At 46.7% G+C, this 17,967-nt stretch overlaps 1 protein-coding gene across 1 annotated transcript in view; it reads right to left on the bottom strand.

Annotated features, from left to right (window-relative positions):
• The window catches only part of LOC8035293 (zinc finger CCCH domain-containing protein 11B), a 130,489-nt gene extending 114,473 nt beyond the window's left edge, over nucleotides 1-16,016 (bottom strand). The window contains exons 1-3 of the mRNA XM_029985626.4: nucleotides 15,887-16,016; nucleotides 1,335-1,482; nucleotides 257-422 (exon numbers count right to left, since the gene is read on the bottom strand). Coding sequence (XP_029841486.3) covers nucleotides 257-322 — 66 coding nt within the window. The 5' untranslated portion in view covers nucleotides 323-422; nucleotides 1,335-1,482; nucleotides 15,887-16,016. The remainder of the gene's footprint in view (nucleotides 1-256; nucleotides 423-1,334; nucleotides 1,483-15,886) is intronic.
• Nucleotides 16,017-17,967: the final 1,951 nt, after the last annotated feature.

Genomic DNA, 17,967 nt, shown 5'->3' with positions numbered 1-17,967 from the left:
AATCAATATTTTGCTACAGCGTCGAATACATTTTTAATAAAGTAAAAATATGGAACTGCTCGAGGCATAAACTGGCAGGGAAAGAGTTTTGGTTCTTTGCAAGTGCCAGACCGAAACCAGAGCACGGCAAAGGGCACCGAGCGTGTGCCGGAGGCCGCACATTCGAGAGGTGCGCCCCGCGGTTCCCGTCCGGTCATCCACCGTAGGCTTTCCAATTTTTGCGAGGAAGAGAGGGAAGAGGGGCGATCCCACTCACCTTGGTGCACGTCGAGTAAAAGTAAAAGTAGCAGTCGTCATTCTTCCTGTCATGGTTGGCAGCCATCACTTTTGCTTGGTGCTACCTCGGGCTTTGGGCTTCTTCCCCAGTCACGCTCAAACCTGGTTCCAATCCCTCAACTAGACGCTGCCACCTCGCTCCTCCTCTGCAACGAGAGAGACGCCACGCCGTGGGAGGGTCAACTCGCATTGATCGGTGCGTACGGTGGGGCCCATCAGTTCCTCCTAGGCTACGAGAGTGTGAACGACTTGCCTCCCCAAAATTTACAATTTTACCGTACACACCGACGAGCCTCGTACTAATAATGTAGCTCTCGCAACCTTCAAATGACTTACTCTATCGCTTTTTATGCACAATTTTTCCAGCTGCTATGCACCCCTTCGGTTCTGCGCCAAACCCAGACAATCTTTGTTGCGGTTGCATCGAAGAAAGGGATATCTTTAATAGACCCGAAAAAAGCACACGGTCTAACTGTACAATCCTGGGGAAAAGTATGGGGACAGACCCCCTACATTTCTACCTAAAAATAAAAATGAAGTTTATTCGCAAAAAATTGCAAACACTGGCCCACTTAGGCGTACTACGCCTGTATGTGCAACCCGACAGCGATTTCGCAGCTTTCAATAAACAGGCATAAAACACAAATGAAATTACGCATCAACACAGCAATAATTTAGAACTATCGCAAGTACATGCAAACATATAGAGTTAAAAAAAAATGCACATAGCACAGAAACTGACATTCTATGAAATATAACGAAACCTAAGTACAAATTACATAAAAAATATTACAAATTTACAAAACCGAATCATTTTTTTTAGAAATAACCAACATGAAACACATATATTTTAACTCTACCAGATGGAGAAAGGCAGAACTTGCTCTGTTTGCATTCTATGGGATAGGTTAATGTCTTTGGGTAGGTCATTTGACGTGGCAGGAACACACCACCTTCTGTCATTGCAGCAACATACCACGAGTCGTCTATTCCGGTATATAGTACACATTCCTGAAACGGCACAAGCACAAGCTTCCACAGGCGCTTCGATTACCCACCGAGCAGAGTGTGTTCCCTTGTGCTACCCCAGGAAGGGGCACCGCCTTACAGTCCGGGCACGACGAAGGACGAAGAGTGGCGAGGGCACGGCAGCCGGCCGGGAGAGGACATCCTAGTCGCCACCAGCACGCATCAGGGTTGGGCAGCCTGCAAGACGGTTGTGGCAGGCACCGTCAATGCACGGGGCACAAAGAAAGGCCTCGCGGCACGCGCACCAACACTTGAAAACTGGTCGATCTCGGCCCGGTCTGACCGTGCCACGGCTGCTGCATTGCGTTGGGGGAAACTAGTCCTGCATGTGCGGCGACCTCGCCGGAGGCTGCACAAGACGCCGCATTCGCTGCCGCCCGCCGTTTAAACTCGTGACGGCGTTGCTGGTGTGCTGAAAGCTCTGCAAGATCGACCCGTTCACACACACGTCACGATGTCGTGTCGCTCGACACTATTGGCGAGTGCCGAAAGTAGCGTCGACCTCGCCGATGCGGAACTGTCACTAGTGCCGATATAGCACTGCGATGTGTTTGCGAACCGGTCTCCAAAATGTACAGTGCGGCTTCGCAAAGTGCCTTTTGCTTCCGGCAAGCTGCGTTCTGCCTCGCCGACAAGCGGCGGCGGCCCCTTTCCGACCCGTGCGGACGATCAGTCATTGGTGTCGTTTTCAACGTCTGGGAAACGCGGAAGCCCAAGGAGTGGCTCCACCGATGACGGGACCAAATTCGTTCCCCAAAGGTTGCGTTTGGGCCGCAGACACCCGCTCGCAGTGAGTCTTTCTGTTTCGGAGTTGTTCCAGAGCATCTACGGGACCGTTTAGCCTGCTGACGAGTGTACCCGTCAAAAACCAGCTCGTATGCACTCCAAACGAAGACCAGTACGCATAAAAAACAGCTTCGGACGACTCTCCTCCGCGTCACCGATTACCCCGGCAGACACGAGCAATCGCAACGCGGCTCGAGAAGCTGGAAAACACTCCCTCCAGGCAAAGAAAGACAAGGGCAGAGGCTCATCGACGTGTAGATATTTCAAGACCCAAGTATGTCGCGTGAAACTGTCCAATATTTCGCGGCATATGCTCGGGTGCCAATGTTCCGAATCGCACTCCTGCCTATATCAATAGGAATGGGTACTGTATTGTTGAGCATTCGTGTAGACCCAAGGATAAGTCCTACGGCACTGAACAAATTATCCCCACGTAACGGCGACACATTCCACTGCAATATACGAGCAAGAGTGTTTAAATGTGCAGCACGAGCAAACACCCGAGGCTACGAACGAGAACATACGTGAGCGAATACAGACTTCCCAGGCACAGGCACAAAGTTGAAGCCGTACAGTACAGCCAAAGCTACATGATATCATGATGTAAAATGGATGCGTAGATCGACAGTCGGATGTGGCTCCGAATTTTGCAGAGGCGGTTTGGATGCGGACAGTCTGCGGGTGTATAACAGATGCGCATACAATTATTTAAGAACATTGCAGATGCGGCTCTGATGCGGATATAATGTCTACAGATGCAGATGATAAAACTTATCCGAGCAGGGCTCTAGTGCAGACCTTACATGCTGGTATATCCAGTGAAAAACTTCGAGGCACAACTGATGTTAAAGGGGCAGTGCAACGGTTTTAATGTTGAAAGAATTGCCAGTTTGCATTTTTTATATTATTTATACAGGCCCAAGTGACCAAAAACTCGTCACCTTTCACCAAAAACGGCTATTCTGCTGCGTAATCGCAAGGCAAAAAGCAAATTACGGCTATTCTGCTGCGTAATCGCAAGGCAAAAAGCAAATTATTTGCCGATCTGCAGCCGCCAGTGGTGGCTATGGGAACTAAAGTGACGGCGTCTCTGGGGGATACGCGGAAGTCAACAAACCCTGTCCCCCTCCGCTGCTACACTCGCCGTCAGCCCCGTGGGAAACCGTCGTTTGTGTTCATCGCTCGCTGCGACCTTAGACGAGGCTAATCCTTTGAAAGTCGACAATAGCGGAGGAAGCGGCTGGGGTCTCTGAAGAGAGGGCCCAAGGGGAAACCACGTGAGCCCCCAAAGACGTCACTCAAAACTCGGCGCGGAGAGTTGAGAGGCACTTCGACCTTCGATTTGTTTAATTTTTTTAAACAAGAACTAGCGCTCGCAAGAAAATGCGGCTTTTGGTTTTTCGTTTCATACGTGACGCAGATTAATTTCCACAGTTAATTGGCCAAAGTCTGAAAATCGTTGCACTGCCCCTTTAAGGACGTTTGTATCGGCAACATGGATGCCACGCCTGCTACGACCACCCTAAAAAGTCGTCACATTGCACTTAGGACAGAGCAGCTAAACTTCACTCTTTTCAATGTGCTGCTTGAGGAAAATTCTTCAGCAATAAAAAAAATATTTAGTCTGGTGTTACAACGAGCCATAAAGGAAACATAAAAGAACCCCCCTCCTGGTATATTCTCGGAAGCGCCTACAGCACCTCTTTTATATTGATGACTTATCACCCAAACTAAAGAGGATGATGTTAACGGCTCTTAATCATTTACAATTAGTGTGGTCATATTAGGTATAATTCCTGCGTACACTCTGCCGCACTGGTAGTGCGAACAAGCCATCGTCAATTTTCTGTTTTACTCTTAGTATCGAAGGACTGTCATCAAAACTACTATAATGATGGAAAGCACTTGGTTAGGGTACTAACCTTTTGAAGAGGAGAAAAGTGCTCAAGTCATGTTTGCACTAACAGTGTCCCAGTTTACCTCCCCTCTCCTGCTTGGGCCATTTGGCCTGCAGTATGCATATATAAAATAACTAAAATCTATGACCCAATGATATGGGTCATTCTGTAACAAAGCCAGCGTAGTAGATATACACTGCACTGCACAACAGTGCCCGTGACCTCGCACATTCTGGGCAATGCAACAAGTTATATTGTCATCAAGGAAAAAAAAAAAAAGACCTGGGAAGCGTTGCTACCTTACTTGCTTTTGAGGGGACTAAGTTAATTCAGTGTTCTTGGCACGATGCCCACACACAATATAGCTGCCCGCTTCACATGTGTCGCCCGCACGGAACCTCCCCTCTCCACCTGCACCCCAAAAAGAATAACAGGAAAGCGAAGCCCCCAAAATAAGAGCAATGCCAGCCTCCTTCGAGCGACCCAATTAAATCTGCACTTTGTGATCGGGGGACCTTCACTAGCCGTTCACCCAAGCTGCGGGAGTTCCAGTGGAAACTCAAAAAGGAAAAACAAGAATGCAAACCCCTTTGAACATCACGGATGACAACAGCCAAAAAGCTAAACAGCAGATCCATTGACGAGTGAAGTGTTGCCCTCTTGGCAACCAATCAAAAATTAAAGAACAAGGCCATTAAGATATAGAAAACAATAACTTAAAAAAATAAAGATGATTAGAGCCATGAATCAATTCAACGCATGTCCCACCTTATCCCCTGCCTCCACTCATTTTATCAACAGACTTCTTCCAAAACCGACGCGCCCCATCGCGACGAAATACCACGCAGCGCACTCTGGGAACTACTTGGCCGCTCAGTTTTTGTTTCGAATGAACAGGTTCATCTCATGCTATCACGCCGCAACCGAACAAGCTGATTGCATTTTCGATTATCTGACTTTTTACGAATGTACAATACACTCATTCTCAAGCGATACAAAACGAAGATCGGGACACTTTCCTTGGTTCCCGAAACACCAGATATTGTGCGTGCGTACGCAAAGGTACTAAGACATGGCAGTCACCTCACCCACAAGTGCATCTTTGAGCTCAATGTCAGTAATCCCGTCTAGTACCAGTGAACTACAACTGAAATTCGGTCACCCTGAGCCCTACACATATTTTGTTTGCCCAACGTCCGCTTCTTGTTCCTTCATTGGGCAAAAAGCAAGCCGCACCTTTACAGGATTATCAGAGTTGAGCCCAGCGTTGGCGCATGAACTTTTAAGGAAACGCAATAAATTCGACCTCACTACTGCACAAAAGTTACTATGATGTCTTCCTCGTGTCATCACATATCTTACACTCAAATTTTATGCTGATAAAAGATAAGTTTTCGCAAACACTGAGATCGGCTTGCTACGACGGAGGCCCTAACAAGCGTCCCCACTCCTCGGTAAGCCTTTTTGAACGAGCTTTTCCTGACGCCCAAGATCTGTGCCTGAACAGTGTGTCTGAAATTATCTCGGCATACTCGGTCAGCTAGGAAGAAAGCAAACACATAAGAAATATATTATAACCATTAGCAACCGTCAAATGCGCTTTGAATAATTTTGTTTGTTTGGCGCACCGCGTAGAGGTTCATATGCCCGTCCGGCGCACTTCCGGTGAACGATGCGACATTCTTCACACAAGTGCTCGACTTTTGCTTTCTTAAAACGGTTTGTATGTGCGAATGTGCCTGTATGATTGCAGGATAACTTTATGCACATACACAATGTTGAATATTAGTTGAATGCAAGTGGGTGGAAACTTCACTTCGTACAGTGCTGCGGGGCAGTAGGGATAAGAGATGAGAAATGTGTTCAAATCGAGCTTTTCAATGGCGCCTCCGAGTTTTACCTCGCGTGTGCTCAGGCGTATTAAAAAAGACAGTAATCGCAAAAAAGTTATATTTTGTCTGTGGACGCACGAAACAAACTTCCTGATCAACAATACTAATGTAAAGGCTCGAGCTCAATGTATGCATACTGATTCGTTGCTACAGCTTGCTGATTCGCACACAAGCAAGATCCCCGAGCTTCGCAGCGTCGAAATTCCCAGCACTGGCTTGTCCACCATACCTCGAAACGCTAACAGAAAGGCTCAAGTACAAAAATACAACAAACATGCGTTAAGACAAGCTACACGTCTCGGGCTTGTGCTAAAGGTTCGAGGTGTGGCCATTTAGGTTAGCTTATAAGGACACAAATGACGCTCTCGGGACCAGAAAGCATGAGATAACTGCCGTTAATAGTCCACGCTCTGTGTGTGACCTCTTGTCGACCTGTTGATCGAAACCGAAACCATGCCAATCTCCTCCCTGGCCAACTAGTTCCCAGAGTGCAAAGCGCACCGTGTTGCATGCAGGGCTTTATGGAAGTAGTCTATTGGGAAGGTAAAGTTTATTTTGCCTTGCCGCTGATCCACACTACAAAAGGCCCGCACCATCCCCCTTCCTCAGATCCAAAAGCCCAAGACTGTCTGGTGCAGCCAATGCCCCCGAGGTACTGGGTCTCTTTAGAAGTTTGCAAGAGCTTGCCGGCCAGATATTGGCGGTTTTGAAGAGCATACGCAAAGAAATAGCATTGTCGCCGTGTGCCCATTCAAATCGTGGTTTGGGCTCGGTGCATGCGCAGTGATTACGACGCCATTTTTTTCTATACTGTATTCAAAAACTCTATAGTTAAATGGCCTGCAGCTGCGCTACAACAGGTATTCGGCCAATATGTTTAGCGTCATGCACCGTCCATGCAGCAAAGGCAGTCCCAAAGATGCAACGAATTACGCCACAGTTGCCGTCGTCCTCTAAAATATCGCAATCCTCGCGATTGGTTGCAAGACAAAAAAAGAGTGAACGATGAGTCGCTGTCGTTGCAGCACCCAAGCTCCCCAAGCTTCCGTGCCGCTCCAAAACAGAGTTTTGCAAAACTGGCTTTTGGAGCAGCTAAAACAGTGTTTCGGAGCAGTGAAAATTGCTTTTGGAGCTGATATTCTTAGAAAAAAAAAAAAAGATATTCCTTTCAAGTGGTGCACAAACGAAGGACACATTGCTTGCCGCAGTCAACTAATTATTGCCAAGATAGACAACCTGGGAGTCTTTCAACATGTAACTGAAATGCCAATGACATGACACATTTGCAATGCTTCAGTTAAGTGATACAAATACATCGGATCAAACTACACGTATTAACATTTATTCGAAAATAATCAGCTTAGTAGTAAATATCACATCATTAGGTTGACTAGTAATATAATAAATGGAAGCAGTCTCCAACTGTTGAAACGCGTAACTACTGCCATGCAATGCGAAATTGTTGCGTGGGCCGAGATGGCTGTTCGATCGAAACCATGCCACTCCGCTCCGTCTCCAACTAATTCCCAAAATTGTATGCAAAATGTAGCTGTCCAACATACGACAAAAAAAAAAAAAAACTGTCCAGCGGCATGTGCTTGCCCGAACTGCAGGCGAGGAGCAAGCTAAGCACAGAAAGAAGAAAAAAACCTGAGCGCACCGATGCAATACATCGCGAGCCAGGATCAAAAAGTTCTTGGAGCGCTTTGTGCAACGACTGAACTCGAGACAAATAAGCACGCTGTATGGGTTCAGCATGCGGACATTGCCTTCTTCGCTTCAGCTCCCACTTCTCTTCAACATCTTTCAGGGCCGATTTTTCACGTACCGGAGTACGTCTCGAAAGAAAGCCCACCGAGAGAAACCTAGGTAATCAATACCTCGACACAGCAGTCTTTGAGCTAAAGGGATGTTTGTAGTAGCGTATTAAACAAGAACAGGATTGTTGATGAACATGCGGCAGTCCTTACGTTTTAGTTTAGAAAGTGCCATAACTGCGGTGACGTGGGTACGGCAACTACTGATGTCGTGCGATTATGGTGACTGGCAGGCATAGACCAAATATAGTTTGGCCATGGGCCATTGCTTTTAGGAGCGAGTGCTTCAGCCCATAAAGTAACCCCTGCCGCACAAAAACAGTTTCGTTTCACAGCATGACGGCACGGCTGGTACCCAGCACGCTTAGCGTCAGAGCGTCCGCACACGCCCACGTCTATCATTGAAATGTTGTTTTTTTTTTTTTGTTTTTTTTTTAAAGACGCGAGAGGAGAGACGAGGGGAAAAGCCATGGAAGACCGGATGAACGATTGATGGAGGGTACCTTGTATCGGACGGCTGCTTGCACCACCTAGCTCATGTGTGCTCAATCACGGTACTCAGTTTAGTTTCGGTTTTCAAAGGCGACCAAAATTGGTTCTTTGGCGCAGGCTTGGCACAGATTACCCATATTTTTGTGAAATGTAGCAGGATGTAGCAGGGTTAGCCCAATGGTGCAGTTTGGCGCAATTGGCGCAGCAATCACATCATTGAGTAATCGCACTCCAGTTGGAAACTTAGTCCTGCCATCACACAGCGGCATTCTGAGATCATCTCCGTCCCAGCTGAGGCGGCTCAGCAATCAAGCTGGAGCCAAAAAATGCTTAATGGGGTAAAAGCGATGCGCCTGAACAAAGTCCACAGTGCAGACCAACACTCCTGCCAGATCGAGACGACGGAAAGTCAAAATTCAATGTCGCCTTTTCTTTCGTTCCCCAAATCAGCTCCTAAAATAGCTACACAAGTCGACGACTAGTTCCCAACGACTCCGAATGGTGAGTGCAATGGAAATGCCCTCAATCAAAAGATGCCGTGCACCCGCTACTGTACCGGCAAAGTTCCATTGTTACTTCCCAAAGACCAGCACCTCATCCCTTCCACAAGCCTGCACAGAGGTAACTAGCTCCGAGGTATGCAGGTGTACGCTGACCGGGTGGTGGCCTTAAAACTTCGGACAGATCGACACGGAGAACTGGGACTTTCCCTCGAAACGAGAAACAGTCAAATGCCGTCGCCGACAAAGGATGCCACCGATAAATTTGGAGCTTCGAGGGTCATGAGAGTTTAGCTGCTTGAAGAGTAAACAAGAGCATGTTCCAGCAGCACACCAAAGAGAGACAGGACAGCAAACGACAGAGACTGACTGTTTTCTATGCAGTAAAACGAGCATCTCAATGTCACTAAAGGCCCGGTTCATAGTTAACAGTTAGTCAGATCTACCAAAGGCAAGGATGCGTCTCCAGAGTTTGTGCCCAAGTCATAGCAAGAAGCCACAAAGTCATTAACCTTTTGCCAACCACAATTGTGGGAGCCAAAACGTCAAAATAGACCGCACGAATAGACCCCGATGGCTATCGGAACACCACAGCAGCGGTTTATGGGATACACATGATGGCCAAATTATGGAGGGCATCCGTCACTCTCCGACTGTCGTCGCCGTACATGTGCGGCGGTGATTACATATTTCAAAGTGACCGCTAAATGCGAAACTGTGCACACTGCGGGAGGTGTTGCTCCATTTGACAAAAAAGACAAGGATAGTGGAACTTTTAAACAAGACGTAAAAAAAATAAACTTGCAGCATACAGACAGGTTCGAGGACGCTAAGATAAAAATTATGGAAAAAAGTTAAAATTTCACTATGTCCCTGCGATGTTCAACAGTCTGCCAGAGTTTTTGCTGCTTGTCCTATCGTGTGGTAAGACTGAATGTAAGAGAATCGTGCCTCACGCTCGCGCAACAATAATTATATAATTACTTAGTGCGTATTCATTGCCCCCATTCCTACTTTATTGTTGCTTGTTTTGTTTCTTTAGTGTTCACTATGTCGCCTGTTTGACCTAAGTATGACTTACCGCCGGTCAGGGGAATTTCATGCACGACCGAGGATGCACAATGCAGGAACTGTTTCGAGTGTTTCTTCTTGCACATGTCACCCGCATCTTTTGTTGTTGATTTTGTGTCACAGACCAGAAAGCTTTCCTGGGGCCTAAAACACTACTGGCACATAAAAATGTTACGCCACCCATTTTAGGTTGTGTGAAACCTTGTGTAGGCAAGGTATGACGATGGGTCTCACTTTTTCCCTGGACCTGGGTGCCTCATTGTCATTCTTTTACCTCTTAATCTTTGAAACAACTGTTCCGGCAACCTCCTGAAGAGAACGATCAGGGTAGCCCGACGATCTCGGGCATCTCACTTGGTTGAAAAAGCTATTGTTCATGTTGTGTTGGCACGATTTTACAAGGGGTGCATTCATCAGGGAGGAAACGATCCCTCTCTTTACTGACGTAGAGGGGGCTAAATTGAAATCCAACACACCTTTCTTTGAATGGCGTCTTGAAAATCTAATCTTAAATTCAGAAATTTCAGTATACCTGACATCATTGTTTCGAGAGTGAAAGTAAGGCGCGAAATCATTAAAAAAATTTCTAGCACTCTTTCTACAACTTGGTTATATAACACCATGGGCAGTACTAGCACTAGGAAATCATTCACATACCTGAATATCTTAACCTCCCCATCTGTTTCTAAATCGTTGAGCAGACCCGCTAAATCCAGCCAAAAACATATTGCAAAGAACAGGGGCGACACGTGACCCGATGCAGATCAAGTGCTTTTGTACATACAGGTTGCCTTCAAAATACACCAAGGTGGAATCCAAGTAGCATGTAATTCATTAAGCGATTCCACACTAAGCCTACTGGGGTTCCTAAACATGACCTCGTTACGTTCTATGCACTTTCTAAGGATCCGTTCTTGATTCGCAACTCTGAGGTGGTCACTGAGCAATTGTCAGCATAAGTTTGCTATTCGGGAGGGTTTTCAATCAACGTAGAAGACCCGTTTTATTCCATCCGGCATGATAAATAATCTCCGTGGTTAGAGAGTGCATAGAAAGTAACAACGAGATCATGTTTAGGAACTCCGGTGGGCTTAGTGTGGAATCGTTTATTGAACTGCTCACACACTAGCTAGATTCCACCCTGGCGTCTTTTGAAGGCGACCTGAATGTAGAGAGGCACGGGATGTGCATCTGATCATGTGTCGCTCATTCTTTGCAATATTTTTTTGGCGGGATTTGGCCGATGCTTGCTCAACGTTTTAGAAACAGAAGAGGCTGTTAAGACATTAAGGTATGCATATGATTTCCTAGTGCTAGTACCGCAGCCCACAGTGTTAGATGACAAAGTCATGGAAAGGGTGCTAGAAATTCTCATCAAATTCGCACGGCCTTACTTTCACTCACGAAACAATGATGCCAGGGAAACTAAAATTTCTGCATTTAAGATTAGATTTTCAAGAAGAGCATGTGCTGGAAGTATACACGTTTGCAAGTCCGGCTTCAGGGTGCTGCCATCTTGCACGGCTGGGGTGTGCTTGGATGCGTCATAATCTGATTACGAAGCCTTGCTAAGGCGTCGTAATCGGATAATGGCCACGCCCAAGAGCGCACCCCACTGAGCAAGATGGCGGCCGCCTGAGACAGGACTTGCAATCGTGTATAGACCACGTTCAAAAAAAGGTGTGTTGCCCTTCAATTCAGCCCATTGTAAGTGGGTCAAGACAGGGATTGCGTCCTTTCTAATGAACGCATCCCTTGCAAAATTGTGCCAACACACCATGAACAATAGCTTTTTAAGCCAGGTTTTGACGCCCGAGACCGTCGGGCTACCCCAATCGTTTTCTTCAGGAGGTAGCCGAAATGGCTGTTTCCGAGATTAAGAAGGAAAAGAATGACGAGGGGACGCCTACGTCCAGGGAGAAAGTGAGACCTGTCGTCATACTTAAAGGGGCGATGCAACAATTTTTGTACTTTGCACAAATACCGCTTAGAAAAGATCCCCGACGTTAATGACCTATGAAACACGCGTTTGTTCGTCACTTCACGCAATAGGAGTCCCAGAAAAAATTAAAGTAAAACGAGCAGCATTCACTCCCTCAACTCGCAGCCAGAACAAGCGGCCACGCGATCTGGAACCGATTATATGCCGCCAATGTTGATCATAGCCACGCGCTGGGGTTGGCAAAGCACAGGACACGCGCTGAGTTCCAGACATTGTTATGGCTCGGCTGTTGTCGTCGTTGCACCGATTGGACGCAGGCGACTACCCGAATGCTTCTCGAGCTAGCAATTATCACGAGCCCAAATCGAGTGCCCACGCAGGGCTCGGGTCCAATCTATGAACCGCATTCAAATATCGTCACTTCGGTGTTCTGTGATCCCCACGTTCATCATCAAATTTTGCAAAGGAAAGACTGAACGAAAATAATTGCTTTTGTCCTTGAAATTTCACCGCAACAAAGGAGTTTCTTGGCCAGTGGCATTGCCCGCGAGTACCCTTGAGTCCCACTAGTGCCAGTAAGCTCGTCTATAGTGAAAAACATTCCAACTGAATATCGTTGCACAGCTCCTTTAACATACATACAAGGTTTCAAACAACCTACAAAGGGTGGCATCGCACTTTGATGTGCCGGTAGTGTTTTCGGCCCCAGGAAAGCTGTCTGGTCTCTTCTACAAAAACAAAAAATATGCCGGTGACATGTGCAAAAAGAATCACTCGAAACAGTTCCTGCATTGTGCCTCCTTGGTCCTGTATGAAATTCCCATGACCTGTGGTGAGGTGTACGTAGGTCGAAAGGGCAGGTGCCTCAATGACAGGGCACGAGAGCATGCGCTGTCGGTTAGATTCCCCCTCGGGCAATTTGGCTATTCATTGTGATAGATGCCCTTGTGCCCCTGAACTGGAAAAAAAAAAAAAAAAATTCTGGGGAAGTTAACAAACAAGAACTAGAGAGAATTGTACGAGTCATTCAACATCAGAATGCAAGGGGTGACAGATGCACAAGAGCAAGGACTGTTCATGTAACAGATAAAGATTTGCATTCCTGCTTGAGAAGCCGAATTGGGTGTATAAATAGTTAGTGTTGTTTCAAGAAACGGTCAGTTGAAAGTAGAGCTAGTGCTGTCTCCCTTTACGTCCTTGTCTTGTTGCGCTTCTGTCAAAAGAAACAATATACCAACTAGCCGATCTCTCACTATTATTGAGGCATTGCTATTTGTTGGGTGAACTAAACGTTACATTTTCAGTTCGTTTCGCATTGCTGGCCTTTTATACACTAAAATGAGACCGAATGAAAGAAAGGTGACAACTTTTATCCTTCAATATTCCCTTTTGATGCTTCTAAACCTAAACAGCTTGCAAGCACTGTACATGCTCCCGCTAGATCATTAATAAAAAAAAAAACCTGCACACTGACCCTTTCTTTATGCCATTTCTTTGCCAACAAAACCGGACCACTGGGGAATATCTTTTGGGGGAAAAAGCTCGACAGTCAAAAAGCTAAGGGGGACGCTGGTGGTAGCACTCTGTTGTCGAAATTGTATCTCACTACGTGAGGCATCAATCGTTCAAAGCTTGAACCCAGGTGGCTTCTTATTAGTTTGCCAAGATGTAGCCAAGTCCACAGACAACTCTAGATGAAATTGTGGCAGCATCGCTGGTGCATGTAATGCTTTTCAGCTGGATTTGGATCAGGAGTCTGTGCACGAGACAACAAATGTTGAACGAAGCGCAAGAAAGAAACGCACGGTAGCAGATTACAAGCCAACAGGAGCAAGTAAAATCAACAGATCAGAACAAAAAAAAAAAATTGTGCAGGGCACTTGTCCTCAATGGGACAATACACATGAAAGCAAACTGCAAACCAACTATGCAACAGAAGTGAAAACCAACGGGCCACAGCAACAAAAGGCCACAGCAACAAAAGCTGGACAAGAAATTCTGAAATCTGTGCAGAGTAGTTCCCCAATGTTCGGGTGAGATACCACTTTGTGCACGAGGCATGGCATTCAAATCATACCAACAGCCCTCTTGAGCAGAGCACTTGTTCATTTAGCTTATGTGATCCTCCCGGTACAAAACTGTCTTTACTCTCTACACAGGCAATCAATGTTATCAAATCATGTCACAAAAGTTAAAGGCACAACAAGCGTGACATTGCCGGAATTTTGTTGCGTGCGTAAAAATGCGTCCGCACTAAAGGTGCTGTCCAAATCAAACGTGTAAGAAACAAAAACGAGGGCACTGGGTCAGATATGGTCAAGAAAATCACGACCTGTGCAGTACTCGAAAGATTTGCATCTCATGTTAGTATGTAGAACAAAGACTTACAGTGTTCCTGACAAACCGAAACAGTTACACCACAAGACCAGAGCAGAGGAACCCGACGGCCGAGACAGTGGAAGTCACTCGGTCTTTTCTATTCCCAAAACCTATCGATTCAACATTTCTTGAAATAAGCTTGTTTCCGGTGTTTCGGTAGTCCTAGAAATTTACATGGCCTATTTTCGTTCTGAAAATGTGCCAGAGTTTATTGCTTGGCAACAATTCCGAGCTCCATTTCATCACTCATGACTAAACAAACCCTAGCCACCTGGTTCTTAAACGGCAGACTTTCTTGTTAAAAAAATCCAAATGCTGACTGAAACTTTTTTAATTGAGGGCTTTTGATGGCCATACGCGTGGCTATAACAAACATTGCTGGTATATAATCAGGACTGGATCACATGGTGCTCGTTCTGTGTCAAATCAACATTCCTGAACATTACGGCCGCCCCTTGGCAAGCCAGACATGTGCTGCTATTGAAGGCATGTTGAGAAGAGTTCCACAGGACTCATACCCCACCAATAGACATTTTGTCACACACGGACATTTGAGAGTTCCAGCAAACCTTTTTCCGGCCTACTTTTATAACTTCAATTTGGTTGTCAGGTGCTTTGAACCCAATAGAGCCTTGAAGAAACAAGTTTGTCTCTATGGAGCAGCCCTTAGAAGTTTTCACCGAAGTACAAATGAATAGTTATTTCTAATCATGTCAAAACTTCACAGCCCTTGGGGCTGCCAGAATAAGTCATGAAAATAGGCTGGGAAATTGTCTTGCTGGAGTTGCCCGTAAGAAACAACAAAAATGTCAGATCAACACCCTCAAATAACTCGTATGGAGCATATACACAGCTTCCATTTTCTAGCCTAAATGAATGCAAGTACAACTCGGATCATTGTGGATCACTGAAACAATTCCATGAACATAAAAACTAATAACCACGTCTATGTCAACCTGATGTCGTGTGAATATCTCTTCACACAAAAAACTCAACGTAAAAAAAGTTTTTTTTACTACTATCTTGAGAATGGTCCCTTATGGTAAGCTTAGTGACACGAAATCATGTTTTGGAGTTATTCACGTCAAAATTCGCTCCTGGTCTTTGACACGATTGCGAAAGCCACAACTTTCAACCCGGCGGTTCGCACTTTCCATGGCCCCCAATGCCTGTCTCGGACAATTGTGGGCTAGGGTTCGCGCAAACGAAGCCAATAGCAAGCTCGCGTTCGCGTAAAGAATCGAAAGAATTCGGTAAACGAGACCGGAACTAACGTAGGCACGTAGCAACACACATTTCACGCTCTCCGAAACGCTCGACCGGTGCCACGAAGTCAAGACAGCGAGCTCGTAGTTTCAATGAATTCCCCTACGTTAGGCTAAGGTCTCTCGGCGGATTCAGCTGTCGCGTTCCCTCGCCTGCGCATAGTTCTATTCGTTACTGGTCACAGCAACACCCAAAAAATGGGAAAACCAACGGAAAATATTGGGTTTTTTTGTTCGCGAACGTCGCTCCACCCCCCTAACCCCATCCCCAGACGAAACCGCGAGAAGAAAAAAAAGTGAAGAGAGACGGAACCGTTCAGGGGGGCCGCTAATTGAGCTTCAGCTGGCGTCTGACTCACGTAGGCACCGGTGAAAGAAACTGTACTAAAACCTAACTGTTCGATAGGGCCGAGAGCTGAGGGCTAGAACGTCGGGTCTTGTTGGCGTGTAGGCTGCAAATGCAGGGAGGGCGCATAAAAAAAAAAAAAAGCAACACGTTTTCGCCTTAGGCTTAACGAAGGGGTCGAAAAAGGTCTCACGGCGTCTTTGGGGTCTTTGCTGCGTGGGCGGACGCCGAGAGGTCGTCACCGCAGGTCGAGGAAGCCGCGAACGTACCGATGTTAGGGCCCGAACGAGCCAAAGGTATCGAACAGAAGGCAGGCCAACGCTACTTACACGCTCAAGATGGCACGGCTGGTTGTTGAACAGAGCAGCGCAAGAAACTGAGAGCAACAAAAAAGAGATGGCGCTGCTGTGGGACGACGGGAAATGCGTGCGAGATTTCGGCCGCGCCGATGTGGACGCAACTGTGCCGAACCTCACGGGAAAGCCGGAAGTCCGGAAGAATTTTGTGAAACACGGGAGAAGAATTATTTGTTATATCCGATGAAATAACATAATTTCTTGTATTTACTCTGGTGAGCTGGGGCTAGTGTGGTTGCGATATCGTGCAGTTAGGCCCCGGATAACAGCGGAACTTTCAGCCGAACCTTTCCTACCTAAGTTCGTTTTCATTAAAACCCTGGGGTGCGTGCGCATAAATCAGTCATCAAATTTAATTTGGTAAACCGAAATAAAAAAAAAGAAGCAATTTGCAGCTCACAAGTAGCATTAACCTCCAAGTTTCGGTTTCGGTTTCGTAGGTGGTGCGTGCCAGTGTACCACCGTTAAGGCCGGTTCAGACACTTGCGTTTGAGTGCGTTTGACTGCGTTGCGTCGACAACCGAAAGCGAGTCACCGACACATATGTGCTTCGTACGAAGCGTGGAATCCAATTCAAGGGATCATCTTGGCACGCGATATAACCAGCAGGGATGTCCCGGTTTCTCGCAGCAGCAAGGCAGTCAAACGCAGTCAAACGCAACTGTCTGAACCAGGCTTTACAGTGTACTAGATTAGAAGGTATTCACTGGACGTCATATTTGAGGGAGATGTTTAGAGCGCATGCTCAGAACGCGCTCACATTAATAGCCTGCTAAGACCGGCAACCTTGATAGTGTTAAATGCACGCTCAAAAAGGACTGCGGAAGCTCACCGTCAGCACGCGCTCAGCAGCTGCGCTCACGGATATGGCCGCCAGTGAATACTCCCTTGGGCAGTGTTGGGACCGGAGCGGCTCGCCAACGGGAGCTCGTGAGGGTGCGTGTATTGACAGTTCGTGGCGGCGATGTAGTCGAGTTATCCGGAAAAAAACGCGCAGCCCGCCTTCTTTTTTCACTTTGAGCGGTGCACGTGTCGGTACCACGATTTTATACGCTCCGTTTCACCTTATGTCGTACCGCAGCGAAGGCTAGAAGCGCGAGCTCATAGCGTTGGCAGCTGCCCTTGGTGCACGAGAGCTTGTGCCGCCGAGATGTGCCCTAGAGCAAGGAGCTCGCGCTTGTAGCCTTTCCTCCGGTAGGACACAAGGTGAAACAAAGTATTGGCGACGTGCGCGACCGAAAGCGTCGCTGTGGTCGGCCTTCCACGATTGGCCGAACACTGACTATGACGTAAGAAAAGGATTTATCATCGACGGAAATAAGAGGAATGAAAGAACTTTAATTTTGACGGCGTTGGCAGTGTTCCTTTGAGATTGCAATGATTTCAAGCTTCCACCATGCTATTTACAAACACCATCGAACTTGTTGTTTGCAAGGTAATGACGTCACAAGGGGGAACCGTAGGAGGGCGCCACTAAAAGATCTCGTGTGTTCGATCGTAATTTGCTTTGAATATTGTGTTCTGATTTTGCGGATGGTGAACGCGTAAGGGTAGAGCCGAAATGCCGTCGGCGAGCTTGGGTGAGTATCCAGCACACGGCTGTGACTTTTCCTGACACTTTGGCTGGGCATGCACACTCGAAACTCACGAAGGTCGCACGAGTAGTGCGTAACTACTCGTGCCGTTTCGAGCCTTTCAGTGACTATGAAGCAAAGTTTTACCAAGGGAATGAACTCAATGTCGATACATGCGTTAAAGCAAAGCATACGAAGAATAGTCTTTGTTCTTGACTTGCTCCTGTTTGCTGATTATGCATTAAGATGCCTTTAATTCTTGTCATTGTTTTATTGGGAAACTTTTGTAGAAAGTTTTTGTACACTGAACGAAATACGTTGCAAGCAAGGGTGCCAGCGGAATA

The sequence above is a fragment of the Ixodes scapularis genome, unplaced genomic scaffold (assembly GCF_016920785.2).
Source record: "Ixodes scapularis isolate PalLabHiFi unplaced genomic scaffold, ASM1692078v2 PGA_scaffold7__128_contigs__length_106722199, whole genome shotgun sequence".
Lineage (NCBI taxonomy): Eukaryota > Metazoa > Arthropoda > Arachnida > Ixodida > Ixodidae > Ixodes > Ixodes scapularis.
This window is presented reverse-complemented; position numbering and strand designations above follow the sequence as displayed.